This window comes from Maniola hyperantus, chromosome 4 (assembly GCF_902806685.2).
Source record: "Maniola hyperantus chromosome 4, iAphHyp1.2, whole genome shotgun sequence".
NCBI lineage: Eukaryota > Metazoa > Arthropoda > Insecta > Lepidoptera > Nymphalidae > Maniola > Maniola hyperantus.
This window is the reverse complement of record NC_048539.1, coordinates 13,110,962-13,131,506: the sequence shown is the minus strand read 5'-3', so window position 1 is coordinate 13,131,506 and position 20,545 is coordinate 13,110,962. Positions and strand designations below refer to the sequence as shown.

The 20,545-nt window shown below is 38.8% G+C and overlaps 1 protein-coding gene across 2 annotated transcripts in view; it reads right to left on the bottom strand.

Annotated features, from left to right (window-relative positions):
- Positions 1 to 261: 261 nt before the first annotated feature.
- tow (target of wingless) overlaps positions 262 to 20,545 on the bottom strand; it is a 70,681-nt gene continuing 50,397 nt past the window's right edge. For both annotated transcript variants that reach the window (XM_034985003.2, XM_069497997.1), the window contains 3 exons: positions 2,688 to 2,811; positions 2,471 to 2,528; positions 262 to 2,383 (listed from right to left, as the gene is read on the bottom strand). In XM_034985003.2, coding sequence (XP_034840894.1) covers positions 818 to 2,383; positions 2,471 to 2,528; positions 2,688 to 2,811 — 1,748 coding nt within the window. In that variant the 3' untranslated portion in view covers positions 262 to 817. The remainder of the gene's footprint in view (positions 2,384 to 2,470; positions 2,529 to 2,687; positions 2,812 to 20,545) is intronic.

Below are 20,545 nucleotides of genomic sequence, written 5' to 3'. Positions count from 1 at the left end.
CTTTGCATGCGAATTTTGAAACCTTAATCAAGCAGCGTTCGGCGAGGGTCTATTTTACGCACACAATATTGTGCTTATTGTTATGTTATAAAAATATTTTTAAATAAAATATTTATCTCTTTTCATTCCAAGAGGAGATCCGCGTTCAGTAGTCAGCCGACGATGGGTTGATGATGATGATGATCGTGATGAGCCGTACAATGGTGTCAAACTTGAACCTTTATTTGCACCGTCCATGGTGAAATAAAATAAAACAAAATCTTTCCTTAGTCTTTATAATTAATGGATAATTTAAAATGCATCGTTCGGTACGTGGAGGTACCATTTACATGTCTTCATCTAAACATACATTTAGAGTAAGTTTTATTTAATTTTGTTGATAAATAATAAATAAATAATACAACAATATAGGTACATACCCGTTTCTTAACTAAATTCATCATTCGTCATCGCAAATAATATATAAGTACATAGACCATAGTATCGTTCGTAATAATTTCAATCAAAAGCAAAAGTCGAATGAGCTTCATTCGTATGACTGCAAGGCACAGTGCTAAACAGCTCCTTATAATCTCCTAGATTCATTTACTTACATGAAAATAATTACAATAGAAATGAACTTCATAGAAAGAGTTCGAGAAACGATGATAGTTGATATTGATATTCAGAATAGACGACATCGACAAACTTTTTAACATCGACCGATAAAAATGCTCGAACTATACAATGAAAAGCTGATGAAACTAATTTCCCTATAATTTACATAATCAGACTAGAACCTACGTACACTTAGAAAATCTACATAATTACAAAGTTGCTAAGAGTCTAAACTTTTAGAGTTTTTCAGAGATCGCGCGAATGGTGCAGGTTTCACCTTCTTATTTTTGTTATCTACAGTGTTGAAGGAGTCTGCAGCCGCGGGAGGTTGGCTGAAGACTGAGGCTTTGGAACCGGGCACGCTGTTGCCCGGGGAAACCCCGCTGTCAGTACTCACGGACGCAGGACTCGGACTGTCGCTCGTATTATTGCACACAGTCAGTTCCTGGCCAGGTATTGACACGATTTGACCGACTTGCTTCTGCCTTACTAAATTTATACTTTGGCACACGTTCTTTACATCAACATCACTCGCTTCCTTCTTATGGTATCTCGTTAGAGTTCCCGCGGAACCGGCGGAACTCGCTCTATACATTGGCATAAACTGAGATTGCGGGTAGTATTGCATTTCATGGCCTTGGCCGGGTATCCACGGCCCCATTGTTGATACAACTGGAGGCATATGCGGCCACATTGGCATTTGAACCATATGTGTTCCATCTGGCAATGGACTAAAACTAGGAGTTATTGGCATCGGTCTAACGACTCCCACAGGAGTGGGTGCACTGTGCGGTCTCAATGCCGGGTGACCGTATTGGGGAGTAAACTCTTCTCCTTCGTATATCCTCGGATTCGGTACCTGAGCAAAATCTACGTTTGGAAAAACTGTATGCGGACCTTTTTGTAGATATGTAAACATTTGCTGTTGCGCTTGCTTCATTGCTACGTATTGCTGCAGATGTAGAGCAGTTTGTTGTCTTTGCTGCACCAAGTCTTGTTGATTTGAAACGTTTGTTGTTGCATTTCCATGAATATAGTAAATGTGAGATTGTGGATTTACTTGTGGTGGCTGACTTGGTGTTTGTGTTTGAGTACCACTGAACTTATTATCTACAATATTATTTTGAGGATCCTGGTACTCTTCCGGCGGAGCGATGTACTTCGGGGGTGAAGGAGGAGTCACTTGTTGGACCTGAGACATTGGGTAGCTTATGATTTGCGCTATGTAAGGCTGTTTCGCTGAGTGAGCGGGACTGTGAGTTTGGAATGTAGGGTTATATGTTATTTGAGATACATCTTGACTAGCATTGACTGGTTGACACATATCAGAATCTTTTTGGATTGATCTTTGGTTTTCGTTGACTTCGTTTTTCTTTGGTTTTTGATTGTAAGGTGCAACCTTTGGGTTGCTTTTCCAATTGGAGCCAGCACTTTGTGGCCTTTTAACTGGAGACTTTGTGGGGTCGTGCCAGTTGTCTCCATTGACTTGTCTTAAGTCTGGCGGATGGTGAGATTGCGCACTGTGTGATCTTCTAGGCGGCGGAGATATGCCTTCTGGAACATGTTGTTGTTTTAAGCACCTTCTGACTGTTCCGGGACTGCTATGACGCTCTGGCGGTTGGGGGATAGCCCTTGGCATTCGTCTCCTTGCCGGGGTAGGGGGACTTGGCTGAGCTAGAGAGGATTGACTAGATTGCGATGCAGATCTCCATTGCTCTATTAATTTCTTTCTTCGTTCTCTTTCTAATCGTATTTCAGTCTCACTTGAAGAATCGTAGTCTTTACCCTGGATAAGAAAGTTTTTATTTAACTTTATCTTTAAGAAATATAAAACAAACAACAAACTATTTACTATAGCATTAAGCATGAATACCTTTTCAATCTTTTCGTCCAACATTTTAAAGAAGTCTTGCATGCTGGCCGACACCTCACTGCAACAAAAACATTTGGATTTTTAGAAGATATAAGAGAGATTTGATATTCTTGCCTCGCTAAAATGTAAGAACTGACCGCGAACCTTTGTTAGTCGTAGAGGCAGCTGAAGAAGAAGGAGAAAGTTTGATTGAAGAAGAAGAAGAAGGATTACATACATGATAGGCGGGTGAGCGGCAAGCGGCAGGATGTGCTTGCCATGTTCAGTGTCGTCCTCTGTGTCGTCGGCAGGTCCTGCCGCAGCACTGCCCTCCTCCTCGTCTGCTTCTTTATCTGCCGCACCTGTACCAAACCAAAAGTAGGTCTTATTTAAATCAAAATACTTAAAGAAAACTATGATTTTTATGAGTTAAGTTAGTTAAGTTTATTTATCGGGATAAGTTGTGACACCAAGAAAAAGCATGCAAGCAAAGTCTGCTTATATATTGAATTCAAGTGAACCGTATTTTGATAAAAATTGGAGAGTACTTAGGTATATTATTTTCTTACTTTTAAACTTTCATATCAATTCTCGCGAGATCCGCACACTTATTAATTAAACTAGCTTACAACTTCGTCAATTACTATTATATTATAACGTAGACATGCGCTAAGAAAGGATTTTAGAAAACTAAATCCCTAAAGGGGTAAACCCGTTGGGTTTGAAATTAATGTAGTCGGGTGAAGTTGCGGGCATAAGCTAGTTAATTTATAATAGTGGAGAAGTTTCGATTTTGTAGTTGTACCACAAAGTAGAACCATATAAAAGTTACACACATTTGGCCATATTAACGTACGAAAGGAGTGGAAATTCATAACTCTTCCAGTTTCGTGACTGAAAACATATGTTTCACTTTTCCTTTATAGGAGACAACGTGTGAGCAAAGATTAACGGCTCTAACTTGCGCAATATATTCCCGCAAAGTAAATTGCCTTTGACGGTTTTTTACGGTGTAAAATTGGTTTTTTATACAAGGAAAGGGTAATGCTTTTACATATTATTTCGAACTTGGGAATGATCTTAAGATTAAAGGTGAATATTAGGATCTGAAAAATGGTTAGCTGTAATCTTAGGTATAGGGTAGGTAACGACTTTTCTCTCATCGAATTGCTATCTTCTTCGATTTAGCGTTGTTCCACTTAGACGGGATCCGCTTTCCTACATATTCTCGCCTAAGTAGGTACTATGCCCAATTTTGGACATCCGATTTTTTAAAAGTCTTTTACCTCTCATAATATCTGCACTCACGATATTATCTAGCGGCCAGATTGTAGCCTATTAGAATTAGCTATATTATATGGAACTACCACGACAAACCATTGCAAATAATTCAAAGAGCCTCAATAGCTCAACCGGTAAAGGAGTGGACTGAAAACCGAAAGGTAGACGGTTCAAACCCCGCCCGTTGTACTATTGTCGTACCTACTTCTAGCACAAGCCTGGCGCTTAGTTGGAGAGGAAATGGGAATATTAGTCATTTAACATGGCTAATAATCTTTAAAAAAAACTCAATATCACTACCTACTCAAATTATAAATGCGAAAGTGTGTTTGTTTGTCCTTTAATTACAGCGCAACAGAGGAATGGATTGTTGCGACGTAAGTACTTTTTTTGCCATTTAAACATTTTAAGCTACTTTTTTAACCGACTTCAAAAAAAGGAGGAGGTTCTCAATTCGTCGGAATCTTTTTTATTTTTTTATTTTTTATTTTTTATGTATGTTCCCCGATTACTCGAAAACGCCTGGACCGATTTTGAAAATTCTTTTTTTGTTTGAAAGGGTATACTTCAAAGTTGGTCCCATTTCAATTTGGTGAAGATCTGATGAACATCTTCGAAGATAGATACTGGAACTCCTCAACGGATAAGAGTAAATTGCTCGCGATCAGTGTAATAGCTTAGTAAACAGTAGATTTTTAACCAGTCATAGCATAATTCCATGGGGCCACTAAAAATTGTGAAATAAAAAAATTTTACAAAAAAAATAAAAACCGACTTCGTTACACAAACACTAAAAATTGAAAAATAATTTAATTTATTACCGATTATATTATGTATACAAGAGTTAATATAGTTCCATAATAATATTTTTTGGGGTCGGTGCCAATGAGGTGCCATTGTGGAGTCCCATAAAAATATGAAGTCTAGACGATTCGCGCAGCTAAAGCTAATTGGCACCGGCACCAAAAAGTATTATTATGGAACTATATTAACTCTTGTATACATAATATAATCGGTAATAAATTAAATTATTTTTCAATTTTTAGTGTTTGTGTAACGAAGTCGGTTTTTATTTTTTTTGTAAAATTTTTTATCATGACAATTATTCAAAGAGTTCGCACGGTATTTTTGAAAACCTAAATCCACGTAGACGAAGTCGTGGGCATTAGCTAGTTTAATACTCAATACTTTGATTCAGAATTTCTAGTCAGATAGTAATTTGTGCTTATATTTCAATGAATCGATATTTTACGACGGTTTAATTAAGCAAAAGGCTTGAAACTAACATTTTGCATTGCCAATACTGAATCGGTTCGGTATTGGAAACGTCTGAATCAAGTTTCGACGGTTCAAACTTATAAAAAGGAACTCGTAGCGTTGTTTCATTTCACAGAACATTGACTTTGAGTCATTTATTCAAATTGTCACAATGCTAGAGAGTAAGATTGTTGAATTATACAACCATTGTTAAATAACCTACTTCAATTATTGTACCTTATAACCTACATCATATTATACCCATATTGTTGAGAGTGTGACCCCGATCCATTGACACATAATAATTAATGGTAGAGATTTTCTTGTAATATATAGGTAATGGATATTGCATTCGGAATCCCAGATCCTTCCACGTTCCACATACGATTCAAATAAGAGTCCAATTTCGACTGTTAGTTTTTACGATTTTTATCAGATATTACTTAGTAATAATTACCGGAACCGATAGCATTAGCAACTTCTCAGAGGCACGGAGAAAGGCCAAATTCAGAGTTGCTTTGTATGAAAAAGGCTGGGGAGCCCGCTAGGGAAACTTTAAATCCACTTTTACAGTAATAGGTAACTACTATCTGTTTCAACATTCGTGGTTGGAAATCGCTTGCGTCGAATAAACGAAGGTAGTCTAAGTTGAAAATAAAGTTATTAGTTTATTAGTGGACTTAAAAGTTTAATGTCTTCAATCTGTAGACTGTAATAAAACTTTTTATCCGATCTTGAGCCTTCGATTACCTTACAGTTATTAGTTTATGAAACCAGTTTCAAGTCTTGCAAAAGTTGCCTTAACTCTAATACCGTCGATATAAAAAAAGTTAACTAATGAAATTAATGTTAAATAAAAATCATCACCATCATCTTTATCATCAGCCTGTGGACATCCACTGTTGGACATAGGCCTTCCCTAAAGAGCGCCACCACACCCAGTCCTCAGCCTTCCTCACCCAGCCACTACCCGCCAGCCTCTTTATATCGTCGGTCCATCGTGCTGGAGGGCGTCCCACACTACGCTTGCTTAAACACGGTCTCCACTCAAGGACTTTCCGGCTCCAACGGCCATCGCCTCTACGACAGGCATAACCTGGCCCACTGCCACTTCAGCTTGCTAATAGTTTGGGCTATGTCAGTGACCTTGGTTCTCCTGCGGATTTCCTCATTTCGGATCTCATCCGTCATGGAAACTCCTAACATAGCCCTCTCCATAGCTCGCTGAGCGACTTTGAATTTGAGAACAAGGCCGTTTGTCAGTGTCCACGTTTCAGCACCATAGGTGGGGACGGGAAGAACACACTGGTTAAAGACACTCAGGAACTCACTTGGTCTTCATGCACTGAGGAATTGACGATGAGAAGACTTCACTCAGTTTCCCAAAAGCTGCCCAACCTAGCCGAATTCTTCTGTTGGCTTCCTCGTCGAAATTGCTTCTACCTAATTGAATTATTTGGCCAAGGTAATTGTATTGTGTATTCGATGCTAACATTTTCGACGCTAAATAAAATAAATAAAAATAATAAGTATAATAAAAATAGTTTGGATTGTTAATGGAATTGTAAATGAAGGAGTCTGTTATTTATATTGAAATTTGTGTAGTCCACGCGGACGAAGTCGTGAGCATTATTTTTATGAGGTATAGTAAGCGACAGATCGAGATGGCAATCGAGGTGGAAACGCCCCGCACTTCCGCACAGCTCCCGCGTTAACTCGGTGGGGGATAGTGTGGGTGACTTGCGGGTATGCGGTGCGTCCCCCACCTCATACCCCGATTGCCATCTCAACATGTCGACTTTTTATTCAAAATATAATTATACAATTCGGTTCAGAGATTTCTGTAACCGAATGTACACTCCATTTTAACTATAAAATGACATTGAAATACTCGTACCAGATAGCTTTGTTTATTCAAAAGTGTAGTTGTAACAACCCAGATGGCGATGATTCAAGTTGTAAATTGTAAACGGCATGCACCATGCGGTATGTTGTTTACAAGAAGATGCTTTTGCTCCGATGCACATTTCACATGCAATACGCGAAGATATTATACAGATACCAGATGATTCCCACGACTTCGTCCGTGTGAATTTCAATTTTCTACAAAACTTTTAGGAACTTTGATTTCCGGGATAAAAAGTAGCCTATATTCGTCTCCAGATGCAAGCTATCTCTGTACCAAATAAATGATACTCGCGACTTCTTCGGAGTGGATTTGGGTTTTTTGATAATCCCGTGGGATAACTCTTTGATTTCCTGCGATAACATGTCCGTCTCCGGGACGCAAGCGATCTCTGTACCTTTTGTCAAAATCGGTTGAACTGATGGGCCGTGAAAAGCTAGCAAGCAAACAGACAGACGCACTTTTACATTTAATTGTGGCCTAAAAGAGACCTTAGATAACCAACGGAGGATGAATATTGGACGATGATTGATGATGATAAAGGAAAGCGAGTTTTGAACTCCTTAGAATATACCTATTACAAGATATAAATATAAGATATCATCATCATCATCATCATCATCATGATCAACCCATCACACCCATTCACTACAGAGCACGGGTCTCCTCTCAGAGTGAGAAGGGTTTTGGCCATAGTCTACCACGCTGGCCATGTGCGGATTGGTAGACTTCACACACCTTTGAGAACATTATGGAGAACTCTCAGGCATGCAGGTTTCCTCACGATGTTTTCGTTTACCGTTAAAGCAAGTGATATTTAAAACGCACATAACTCCGAAAAGTTAGAGGTGCGTGCCCGGGATCGAACTCCCGACCTCCGATTGGAAGGCGGACGTCCTACCCACTAGGCTACCACAGCTACCAATATAAGATATAGTACAAGATATTACTTTTAAAATTTACCAGCTCATGCCTGTGACTTCGTCCGCGTAGATTTAGGTTTTTAAAAATCCCATGGGAACTCTTTGATTTTCCGAAATAAAAAGTGGCCTATGTTACTCTCTGTCCTTTCAACTAGATTTCTGTGACAAAAAGGAAGGACAAAGAAACAAACACACTTCGGCATTTATAATCCCTAACCATACCTATTATAAATGCGAAAGTGTGTTTGTTTGTTAGTTTATTGGTTTGTTGATTTGATGATTTGTTGGTTTGTGATTGATGCCCACGACGTCCCAGGTTTCAAAATACCGTTGGAATTGTTTGATTTTCCGGCATAAAAAGTAGCCTATGTCACTCTCCAGGTCTTTGACTATACCTAACCACGCAAAAAATCACGTCAATCCGTTGCTCCGTTGCGATGTGATTGAAGGACAAATCAACAAACAAACACACTTTCGCATGTATAATATGGGTATGGATTTGTCACTAGTGTCTTACCCTTAATCGACTCAGTATACAATGTAAGAGACGAAATGGAATCGTTTATTATTGATTCACTATAAATAGTTTGCTATATTTTACTGTAGAAATCTGGTTCGAAGGACCATTAAATTTATAATGCTGGTTGGTAGAACCATCGAAATAGATCGGTCCCAAATTTAACATAAATAACGTATTTTCCTTTAGTAAGTTAGCTTTGATGTACCTAGATAAATAAATAACATGAACTTCAGTGAACAGTAATTTAATGGTCATATTATGTTATTTTAAAAGTATATATATACATGTATATATATACATGTAATAGGCACAGGATCACCATCGTAACACATTCTTGTAGTAGGCACATGACATGTGGCACCCTGCGAAAAATAAGGGCAGTTGAAGTGTTAATGGTCATATTATGTTATTTTAAAAGTTATCTAAATATTATAAAACGAATAGCCGACTGACTGATTGACAGATCTATTAACGCACAGCTCAAACTACTGGACCGATTGGGTTGAAATTTGGCATGCTATATGACGTAGACATCCGCTAAGAAATGTTTTTTGAAAATTCAACCCCTAACGGGCTCAAAAAGGAGTTTGGAGTTTGTGTAGTTTACGCGGACGAAGTCGCGGCCGTAAGTAAGTTTAGGTATAAAACATTTGATTCGAACATTCATATCGACTAGATTAGATCATTTTGTAATGAAAACAAAAATCATTGTTTTTAGGGTTACGTACCTGAAAAGGAAAAAGAAACCCTTATAAGATCACCTTCCGTCTGTCCGGCTGTCGGGTCTGTCAGAAAACCTATAGGGTTACTTGCCGTTGACCTAGAATCATGAAATTTGGCAGATAGGTATCATAGCACAAGTAAAGGAAAAAATCACAAGAAAAAAAAATGTGTTCATGAACAAGTATCTATTGGTATTTTCAACTTTCCCTACAAAAGACCTATGTCCAGCAATGAACGTCTATATGTTAACGACTGTCATGAAACTCATTACTCTATATCACAAAGTAATAATACAAAGGGTCCAGACTCCAGAGGGTTCGAAGTGCATCTGTGTGCGGGATCTAAAGCAAGATGTGTCCCAGAAGTCATCCGCAACTCCCAACGTAATCTTTCCCCGAACATATTTACCTACCTACATCATTAACTTTCGGGGTTGTTAGATACATGGACATTGGACGTAACGATCACACTTAAGGTTACACTTTTCACGCGTTTCTCCATACAAACGTATTATGTACGTTGTCATCATGTCCAGGCAATTGACGTGTGACAGCTGTCAACTTGCGCGGCGAAGGCAGGAAGAAAAATTGAAAAATTGAGCTACCTGGCTGTAATACGAACTGAATATAATACGAAATGAACTTCTAAATATACCTGAACAGATTCGGTATCGTTAGAGTTCTTACATTATCTTGAGTGACTCTGGCTATTTTTTGTTTGCAAAAATTCAATATGGCGGCTATATGGCGCCATTTTCAAATGTGGAAAGTTTTATACTTTTCGTTTTATTTAAAAATTACAACTTGTGTATTTTTGTTAAGGTAAAAGTAAAAAGTTTATATTAGTTTTGTACCTCAAATACTTAAACTTTAGTGACAGACAGACATTATTAGATAGTAGGTACTTATACAGTGAAATAACATCTCAAGTGCTAAGTTTCTAGACCAAAAGACATAATCGACATAAGTATACGTTAGTAAGTTTATCCTTTTATATGTAGAATGTAGATATATTCAATTTATGATCTCCTAATCTGATACTTTTATGATGGTTAGTTTGAATTTGGTTAAGTCATAAAATCGATCTTATCCAAGTACCAAAAATCACCTAACAAAGAACTTGATAACTTAAAGTACCAAACCAGACGTTTCTTATTATCAAAGATCCCCTTGGCCACCCTTGGGAATACAATAGGTTTGATAGAATCAAAGAAAGGGGACCCTTGAGTCTGTGATATCCGCGGATTAGAAGTTCGGAAATACGAGCAGATCGGGTTCATTTCACTTGTTTGCGACTACGTACAAAGTGTTATTTTAATAACTTGATTAAAAATACAAGATTTGCAATTGCTGTAAATCAGTTTCATAGTTTTACGAACTATGTGCCCTGCCCTTTGCCACTTCAGCTTCGCAACCCGTCGCGTAGGTTATACCTACTTATCCAAAACTATCTGGCACTCAATCCGAGTAGGTCATAAAGCTCGTGTTATTACAGTAAAAGGCCGTATATCATCCGATAAGATACCGCAGGAATTTACCGCCCATCGTAAACTACTAAATGTCATCATACCTACGACATCATGAGCGTTGAAAAGACTGTTCCCACTTTGAGACTCAGTTTGACTGTTGAATTTCTTTTTTATTAGTAACTAGCTGATGCCCGCGACTGCATCCGCGTGGAATTATGTTTTTTAAAAATCCCGTAGGAACTCTTTGATTTTCCGGGATAAAAAGTAGCCTATGTCACTCTCCAGGTCTTTATCTATAACCATGCAAAATATCACGTCAATCCATTGCACCTTTGCGACGTGATTGCAGAACAAACCAACAAACAAACACACTTTCGCATTTATACTAAGGGTAGATTACCCCAAATACTTTGGAAGCGCACGTTTGGAATAAGGGTTTAAGGGCCTGCGCAAATCGTACGCAGCGAGTGGAGTCGATTGCTGTATAACTGACTGTGAGTATTTATCAAATACTCATACAGTCAGCTATTTATATCTACATGAGAATCGGGATACTGTGAAGCTTCATTTACGCCAAATCAACATAGTGCTCAGCTACAATGCGGCATGCCATAGGGCCACATGGTAGGTAGGTAGTTTTTATTTCAGTTTCTACAGCACGAGTGACGTTGTCATGAAATAGACTGCAACGTGTTGCTCATTAAAAGCTTATTAAGGTGTATTATTCTAAGTGCTACGAAGTAGTACTTAGAAATTCTTTGGGTAATATCCATTTTGTACTTACCGTATTGGCGCCTGTCGTTGCTTCGACGTAAAAGCCTCATTTCTCATTTTAAAGTAACGGTATCTTTCGTTTTCATATCGAACGATACGATACGAAGCAAAATTATTTCAGAAGCTCCTAAGCTCCGTTTGTAAACAGAGATATTTAATTATTGTTCACCAATGTCTAAGGGAAAATCGAGATAAGTTCCTCAAATTAAATTGCATACGAAAGATAAGATTTGTGCCTCGAGCGTATCTTTTAATTAGTCAAAGAACTCTCAGGCTCAGGCATGCAAGTTTCCTCACGATGTTTTCCTTCAACGTTCAAGCAAGTGATATTTAATAAAATAGTATAGACTTGCTGCAATTAATATAAACGTACAGCATTGCAAAGTCTTTGTCGATGAATTCAAGGAATAAACTACATTGCTAGATAATAAAATTGGGCATTCTGCATTTTGCTCGCGAAATTCAATATGCTTTGACTGCAAAGCTAGGTCGTGCCGGGTATTATAAGTCATTAAAAATAGCCATTTCGAAAAACACATTTTTTACACATTACATAAAATTTGTACTTAATTCTTTAAAAGATAAGTACCTCTTAAAACAAACAACAGCTATAAAGATGGGCATTGTTCTCACTAATGGGAGAGTTTGAAGTTAGCACTTGTGAGATGGAATCTTTCTTAGATCGTAGGTATTTGGAACTAAATAATTCGAGAGAAATTTAAGGAAATATGTATCCTTACAGTAGCTTCGCAATATATGTACAATAACATAATTTTTGTAAGACAAAATATTCTTAGTTACAGAAAATTGGTGATCTACACAATAGGCTAACAAGAAACCGCAACTCCTACCTTCCGCCTCAGGAAAGTCCAAAAGTCATTTGTAGGTATGGGTATAACCTTTTATGACGAAATCCCGCAAACTATTTTGGACTTGCCTTTACACAAGTTTACAAAATCTATTAAAAGTATGCTCCTGAAATAAGCATATTACACAATTGAAGATTATCTAAATGATAAAAGAGCGTGGATTTGACCTGCAGCTCGTTCCAGCAACGCTCAGGACTGCAAATACTTTTCATACATGGCATAATCATCATCATGATCAACCCATAACCGGCTCACTACAGAGCACGGGTCTCCTCTCAGAGTGAGAAGGGTTTTGGCCATAGTCCACCACGCTGGCCATGTGCGGATTGGTAGACTCATGGCATAATATTGTATCTCAAATGAATTAATATTGTATATAAAAGAGCAACCGCCGAGTTTCTTGCTGGTTCTTCTCGGTAGGAAAGGCATTTCGAACCAGTGGTAGATGCAGCTGACGATTCAAAAATTCTTGTAAAAGTTTAACTGAACAAAAATATTTATTTATTTACTTATTTATTTTATACAAAAACACTTCCCTCTAACTTCCGCCTATTTTAGTAAGTTTGTAGAAGATACACGCTTTCATTTGGTCCCTTGTCACAATAGTAAATTACATTCAAATAAAAGTCAATTATTCCATAGTATCCCATAGCCCGTGCGTATCCAGCCGCTTCCCGTCTTAGGGGCTGGGAATAATGGCACACCTGGGGGACGGGAGCGATTGTTTGGGCCAATAGGGGCTATTGAAGCGGCGTTTTGTCCAAGTAAATCGGTCATGTTTACATATGCATGAACAACAGCTAGGGAGCCGGAAGCAATTTCGGTAATAATGATTAGCTACTCATTGACATTGTGGTGATAACGTAGTGGTTAAGACGTCGGCCTCATGGTAGGGAGGTCCGAGGTTCGAGCCCTCTAACCTCTCAGAGTTTTAGGCAATTAAATATCAAATGCTATAACGGTGAAGAAAAACATCGTGAGGAAACTTGTATGCCTGAGAGTTTTTCATAATGTTCTCAAAGGCGTGTGAAGGCTTTCAATTTGCACTTGACCAGCGTGGGAGACTATGGCCAAACCCATATCATTCTAAGAGGAGACCCGTGGTCTCCGTCTTAGTGGCCTGGGAATAAATGCAGACCTGGGGGACGGCAGCGATTGTAAAGGCCAATAGGAGTTATTGAAGCGGGGCGTGTTGTTAAAGTGGACCGGACATGTTTACCTATGCATGAACAACTGAGCTATGATAGCCTAGTGGTTAGGACGTCCGCCTTTTAATCGGAGGTCGGGGGTTCGATCCCGGGCACGCACCTCTAACTTTTCGGAGTTATGTGCGTTTTAATTAATTAAATATCACTTGCTTTAACGGTGAAGGAAAACATCGTGAGGAAACCTGCATGCCCGAGAGTTCTCCATAATGTTCTCAAAGGTGTGTGAAGTCTACCAATCCGCACATGGCCAGCGTGGTAGACTATGGCCAAATCCCTTCTCACTCTGAGAGGAGACCCGTTCTCTGTAGTGAGCCGGTGATGGGTTGATCATGATGATGATGTACAACTAAGTTACAGCTAGTCATAATTCACAGAGTATATAGGTTCTTAGAACAGTATATGTATCTCCAACATCCTACTTAGATTAAGAAACTCATCCTGAGCACATTAAATTATTTACCTTTTATTTTCATGCAAGTGAAGGAACGTGCGTCTAATCTCTAGTTGTTTATGGTACAATAATGGGCAGTTACATAAGGTAACTGTGAGCAACCGGTCGGCAATAAATCTCTGCAGGCGCGGGAAGGCTGTAGGTACCTATACGTGTTACAGGCAGGAAAAACTTCTTTTACATTTTCCTTAGGAAAGGAAATTAGATGAACATTAGTTAACTGGAAAAGTGACACACCACATATATAGTCCGCGACAGATCGAAATGGCGATCGGGGTAAGTCGAGGTGACGCCCCGCACACCCTCACATCACCCGCGCTCGCCCGCACTGGGTTAGTGCGGGGGCTGTGCGGGTGTGCGGGGCGTTCCCTCCCCGATTGCTATTTCGACCTGTCGTGTAGCTATACCATACCTAGTTTACTCTGCCACAGTTCATAAAGATACAGTTGGCGTTATGTAAAAAAAACCTCTAGCACTTACCGGAAAACGGAAAAGTTTAAGGCGAAATGTATGGTAAAGTCTGGGCTAACTTCTTTTACATTATGATGTCATAGGCAAGGCGCGCCGTGCTGCCGCTCCGCTCGACGCTCCGCTAAAGCCAGGGGCCGGAAAGTCGCTTATTATCACCTATTGTAGTTTTTATTAGCGCCGTCTATTAGTTGGTCACATGAACTAAATTATTGCTTGATTTACTTTACTCTATGGTCAGAGATTGCAAATGGCTGCCATTTGTGTTTTGAATCGGCATGGTGTTTTGTTTTTTCTGTTTTGGCGAAAGGTAAATTCCGTTACTAGTACGTCGAGTCGAGTGGTTTCTTCTTCGTCTTCTCGTGAAATTAACATTTAGTGATCTGTGAGACATAATAAAAATAAAAAGTAAATCACAATCAGTGTTGTTATTCCAATGAACCTATAATAATTAAGGTGCCAATAAAAAGGTGGTCCTGTTACACTGCGTGCATTAAATAGATAAACCAAAATCACATGGATCTTTGACTTTTCAGTGTTTTATTGTTTTCAATTCACTAATAAATTAAGTATTATTGTTAAATTAATACTTGTTTTGAAACTCAATAAAACACTGTAAAGTCAAAGGTCTATTGTGGTTTTGGTTTACCTATATAATGCACGTAGTAGGTACCACCTATTTATATATAGGTATAGTAGGTATATATGTATGTAGATACCTATAGGTATGTATACAGTTACAGTTGTAGTTGACCAACTAATAGATGGTGCTAGGTTTGCATTAGGAATTTGGGTGACATTAAAATCTTATGAGAAGGCTCTCTATTTCCAGTGTATTACTTTACTCTATGGCTAAAGCCTAAAAGTACTGCGAGCAACCGGTCGGTAATAAATCTCAGCAAAGCGGGGGAAGGCTATTAGGTGCACGAGCGGTAAAACGGAAAAGTTTAGCTTCTTTTACATTATAATATCATTGGCAAAGCGCGCCGCTCCGCTCGACGCTCCGCTAAAAGTACTGCGAGCAACCGGTCGGTAATAAATATCTGCAAAGCGCGGGAAGGCTGTTACGTGTGTACGGGCGGGAAAACGGAAAAGTTTAGCTTCTTTTACATTTTACTCCATTATTAAGATGGATGGTGGGAAGATTAGATGAACTAGTTATATAAGTGGATGAAGTCGCTTAAAACAGTCCATAGTCTATTTTTTAATCCCGGAGACAAAAATTACGTTTTGTGTGTCTGTTTTTTTACGGCTCTTTAATAGTGATGTGGTGCAATCGATACTTACCGGTAAATATTTGTAGGTATTCTTGTCAGATGTGAATGTGGCAACAAAATGTGTTAAAAATAATTCAAATTCAAATGAGTTTTACATTCAAATAAAAAATTCTTAAGGTGAATTATTTTATGCATTTTTTGGTATTAAATTCTTTAAGCCTTTTAAATAATATGTGATGAGTGCTGATTATTAATCTCTACTTAGAATAATCAATACTTATAATATATTAAATAATAATTTAGTTACACATTTCGTACGTTTATTATACTCGTATGCGCGAAATATTATTTTATCAATGAAAATCATTGATAAAATAATAGGCCGGTGTACATTACTTTCGGTCGCGTACTGTATAATATATATTATTTAGGTACATATACTAGCTTCCGTCCGAGGCTTCCCTTCCATCATTAGTCCAAAAAAATGAAAACACGACTGCCCTGCTATCTATATTGCATTATTTAAAAAAATAGCCAGTGTCACTAGGTATAAAATTTAAAAAATATATAATCTACGTTCCGTCCCGCTAGCGCTTATCACCCAATACACATCCTGACTAAAGTTGAACAATAAGCAGACCACACGAAAATATTTTATACCTAGTTAAATGTGAGTTATGTTTTAACGACTGATATAAACGCCTCTTTTTCGCTTTAAACTCATTTGAGTTGCGAAATACAAGCACTCGTAATTTCTGGGCTTCTAATTTAACAGTTTAGCAACCATTTAGTAGGGAACGATGGAATACTGCATGTACCTACCTGCAAATTTAATACGTCGTGATCATGTTGAGTTTGTTCCGGATAGGGTTGCTAGATCGCCAATCCTAATGGCCGGACAGACCAGCCAGTTTGGCCGGACATTTGGGTAGAAAGGTCGGACTCCCTACATTATTGAGGATTTTGTGTCTTAGTATAAATAGGTACGACAGAAAAATTGTATGTAAAATCAAGCTTTTTATTATTGTCATAAATCTTATTGTCGGGCGGCACTGCCTCCTGCGGGAGCGACCGACAGTCGACTTGCCTGCGCTCGGCCACGCTCGTTTGCGAAATGTAAAAAGCCTAACAAAAGCCGGACAAGCCGGACACCGTTTACTTTGGCCGGACACGCATTCAAAAAGCCTACATATGTCCGGCTTTATCCGGACGCCTGGCAACCCTAGTTCCGGATCTCAACCAAATCATAAGTATACCTAAGTTATTTTATGCACCACGCAACAATGCAACTCATATTTCAGTTACCTACAAAGATCTATGTTTACTGCGGTTAATACAATCTAGCCTGGACCATAGGCAAATTGAAGGCTTGTTGAGCGTCAGCCATCGATGGCGTCAGCACACCAGACCTCAACATCACTAAATACATTTTGCCAAGATAATAATAAGTACAATTTCAACGTAATCGAGACTCCTTGTCAGACTTAATGCCTTATACTTTTTTTATATTCAGATACAAAGCTCTTGATTGTAATCTCATCTGAGGGTATCTAAGTCATGATGCAGTCTAAGATGGAAGCGGGCTAACTTGGAAGGGATTTTTTTTTATATCTTATTAGAACGGCAGTGCCACTTACACTAACTAAATGATTAATAATAAATTTAAATACAAATAATGGTACAAGAAAAAAGACATAAAATACAAAACGATAAAAGATCAAAGGGATATGGCCATCGATGTATCGATGGGTATGGCAGTTTCATTAAACTCATACCCCTGATCGGTTTCTACACGGCATCGTACCGGAACACTAAATCGCTTGGCGGCACGACTACTAAACGACTGTACAATTGCTAAACTGTGTTGATACCAGTATTTAGTTCTTCACCTGAAATATCATGAAAGCAATAAAAAGATTTAATTTTGTTTTCATTTCACAATTTAGTGTGCTATATTTTCCATTAGGTAAGTATTTATAGTATTATAAACTTAATAAATCTAATTTATTCAGTATTGAGAAAGTAAAATTTTTTATGTAAGTATTGTAATTTTTTTAGACTACGATTTTTATAGCACGTGTTTTATCAACGTTTCCCGACTCCATCTGTTTTAGATAAGTAGTAAAGTTGAATTGTCTATGAAGTTATAATTAGTAAGACTAAAAGGTATGATTCCGAACCACGCTGCACGCAGCAGCGCTGCCGGAACAGTGCTGTCACCAGCTGTTACAGTCCTGTCGCGGCACTACTGGTCCCCATACAATTTCTATAAGCTTATATGACACTACATTCCGAGCTAGGTAGCAATGTTCCGCTACATTACAGCGCAGGCTGAGTATGAAATTACGGTAGGATCTGTATTTGAATGGTAGGTATTTTAGTTGCCTTGACCTTGATCACTATGGAGAACTCTCAGGCGTCGACCTATTGTCATCGCTCGTGCGATGATGCGATGCGATTTCATCGTGCGATAAAATACAATATGAACGCATCGCATGATCGCGCAATCTTCAATAGGACATTCAGTAGAACACAGTTTGTTTGAATGCACGGGCCGCGCGATCATTCTCGTCGGACGCACGCATCATCGCACGAGCGATGACAATAGGACGGCGCCTCAGGCATGCAGGTTTCCTCACGATGATTTCCTTCACTGTTAAAGCAAGTGACATTTGATTTCTTAAGACGCACATAGCTCTGAAAAGTTAAAGGGGCGTGCCCGGAATCGAACCCTCGACTCCTCGAATAGGATATTATATAGCCTCAATTACCAGGAAAACCAACATGTACTTACTTACTTAAATTATATACTCGTAGCTAAAAAGTTTTCTCGCTAAGTCTATCTATCTATCTTTAGTTAAATTAAACTTCTTAATTGACGGGTTGACGGGCAGAAATTGTGTTAGTTTGGTTAGTTATGAATAAACATAATAATCAAACACAAATTTATTCGGTACTAATTCTTGTTACATTTGGAATTGTTAATATTTACGCTAAGAGCCGACTTCAATAAAACTCAAAACGTTTTAAATAAACAAACGGTCCTCTGAGAGTTATCGGAAAAACAATTTTCAGTGTTTATTAAATTCCAAACACTATACATCGAATCACGTATGATGTAACTTTATCGCATTCCTAATACTGGCTTCCCACGGTGCGTGATTCTGCGAATTATCACGCATGGCCGACGACGACGCGATGAGACTTCGCTACCGCGGACGATACTCTCTCCATGATGCGTCGGAGCGGGCTGGTCCGCGTCTGTCCGCAATATTACGCACCGTGGGAAGCCGGTATAAGAGATCCATACTACAAATGCGAAAGTGTGTCTATCGGTCAACCGATAGACATCCACTGCTGGACATAGGTCTCTTGTGGTCACTTCCACAGGCCACGGTCTTGCGCCGCCTGAATCCAGCGGCCCCCTGCGACTCGTCTCATGTGTCGTCCGTCCACATAGTGGGGGTCTTCGAACACTGCGTCTTCCGGTGCGAGGTCGCCATTCTAGCACCTCGGGACCCCAACGTCCATCGGTTTCTTATCGGTGGCATAGATATACTAGGAAAATAATATAATAAAATTTGCAAGTCTAGCGAGAAGCTGGTCTGGTGAAAATGAATCTGGCTATAGATAATAGATGAGCCAGACCAGAACCAAAATTAAATACCGGATGAAAATGCTAAGTCGAATATCTTCATAGCTCATAGCAGAATCCGCTTTACTTACCACGGTAAAAGAATATTCTATGCGAAAAGAAAATTGTAAAGGTGAGGGCACACCTGCCGTATTACACACTTACAGTATGCAGCCGAAAGTGATGAACATCAGCCGTTAGAATAACATTTTTTTCTTTGTAGAGCGCTGTCTCTGTCACTCATACCCATATGACGCTTTGTCAGCCTCAACGACCGAGACAGTGCTCTACAAATCTGCTGTCTCCTAAAAAATCGATGTTCATTACTTTTGGCCGCGTACTGTACTTTGTAAATTGTCAAGGAAATTTTAAAAAATGAAGCTATTACAATTTAAAGCTAAGTGTCCACGTGTCCACTAACAACAAAACTAGTAGTAGTCAGCTGTCATTGTCATATTAGTGACAATTTCTGCAATTGGTACATATATTATGTCAGTTGTTATTGTCATATCAATGTCAATTTATGCAAGTTTTAGTATGAGTTAAACTGATAGTTGAAATAATTTGTATCATTCTTGACACCACGATGCTTACGATGAGGTCCATACTCCATAGAGTCATCTGTCCATCTAACGGGGTCTACCTGGTAGACCCCGTTAGATGGACAGATGATATCAAATGAGTCGCACGGAGCCGCTGCTGGATGCAGACGGCGCAAGACAGCGGCGTGTGAATCGCTGTCCAGCAGTTGACATCATTCGCTTAACGGCAAGGCGACGAAATGATCAGTAGGTCGATTTAGTAAAATCTGCATTAATCATTATTACAATCTCAATTGTTGTGATTGGCTGCATTTGTGCGACTCTTGTTGCAACAATGCATTGTAGCCAATAATGAGCGAGCGACAATCAATCAGAGGTGATTGCGATCGTGATATTGTAGCTGTCATTCTAACACAATCGAGCAGCTGGTCCTATTAAAATTAAGGTAATGTAATTTTAATTTACATTAATTAAGTAGTTCGCATGTCGGACTATTTAACATCCGAAAAATTATCCCAATTTTCTTTCACTCCCTGATTGCAAATGTGCTGTTATTAAATTCGACCAAACGAGCAAATGGGACAGAGCGCACAAATGAACAACCAATTTTATTTTGAAAAGGGAATGACATGGGCGTTAAATTGAAATTAATTTCAATGTAGAATGTCGGAATTAAAGTGGTCAGTCATCCAGCAATTTACTCGAACTTTATAAAAGTTAATACTATTATATTATACCAGCTGATGCCCGCGACTTCGTCCGCGTGGATCTAGATTTTTAAAAATCCCGTGGGAAATCTTTGATTTTCCGGGATAAAGAGTCACACTATACCCATGCAAAAAATCACGTCAATCG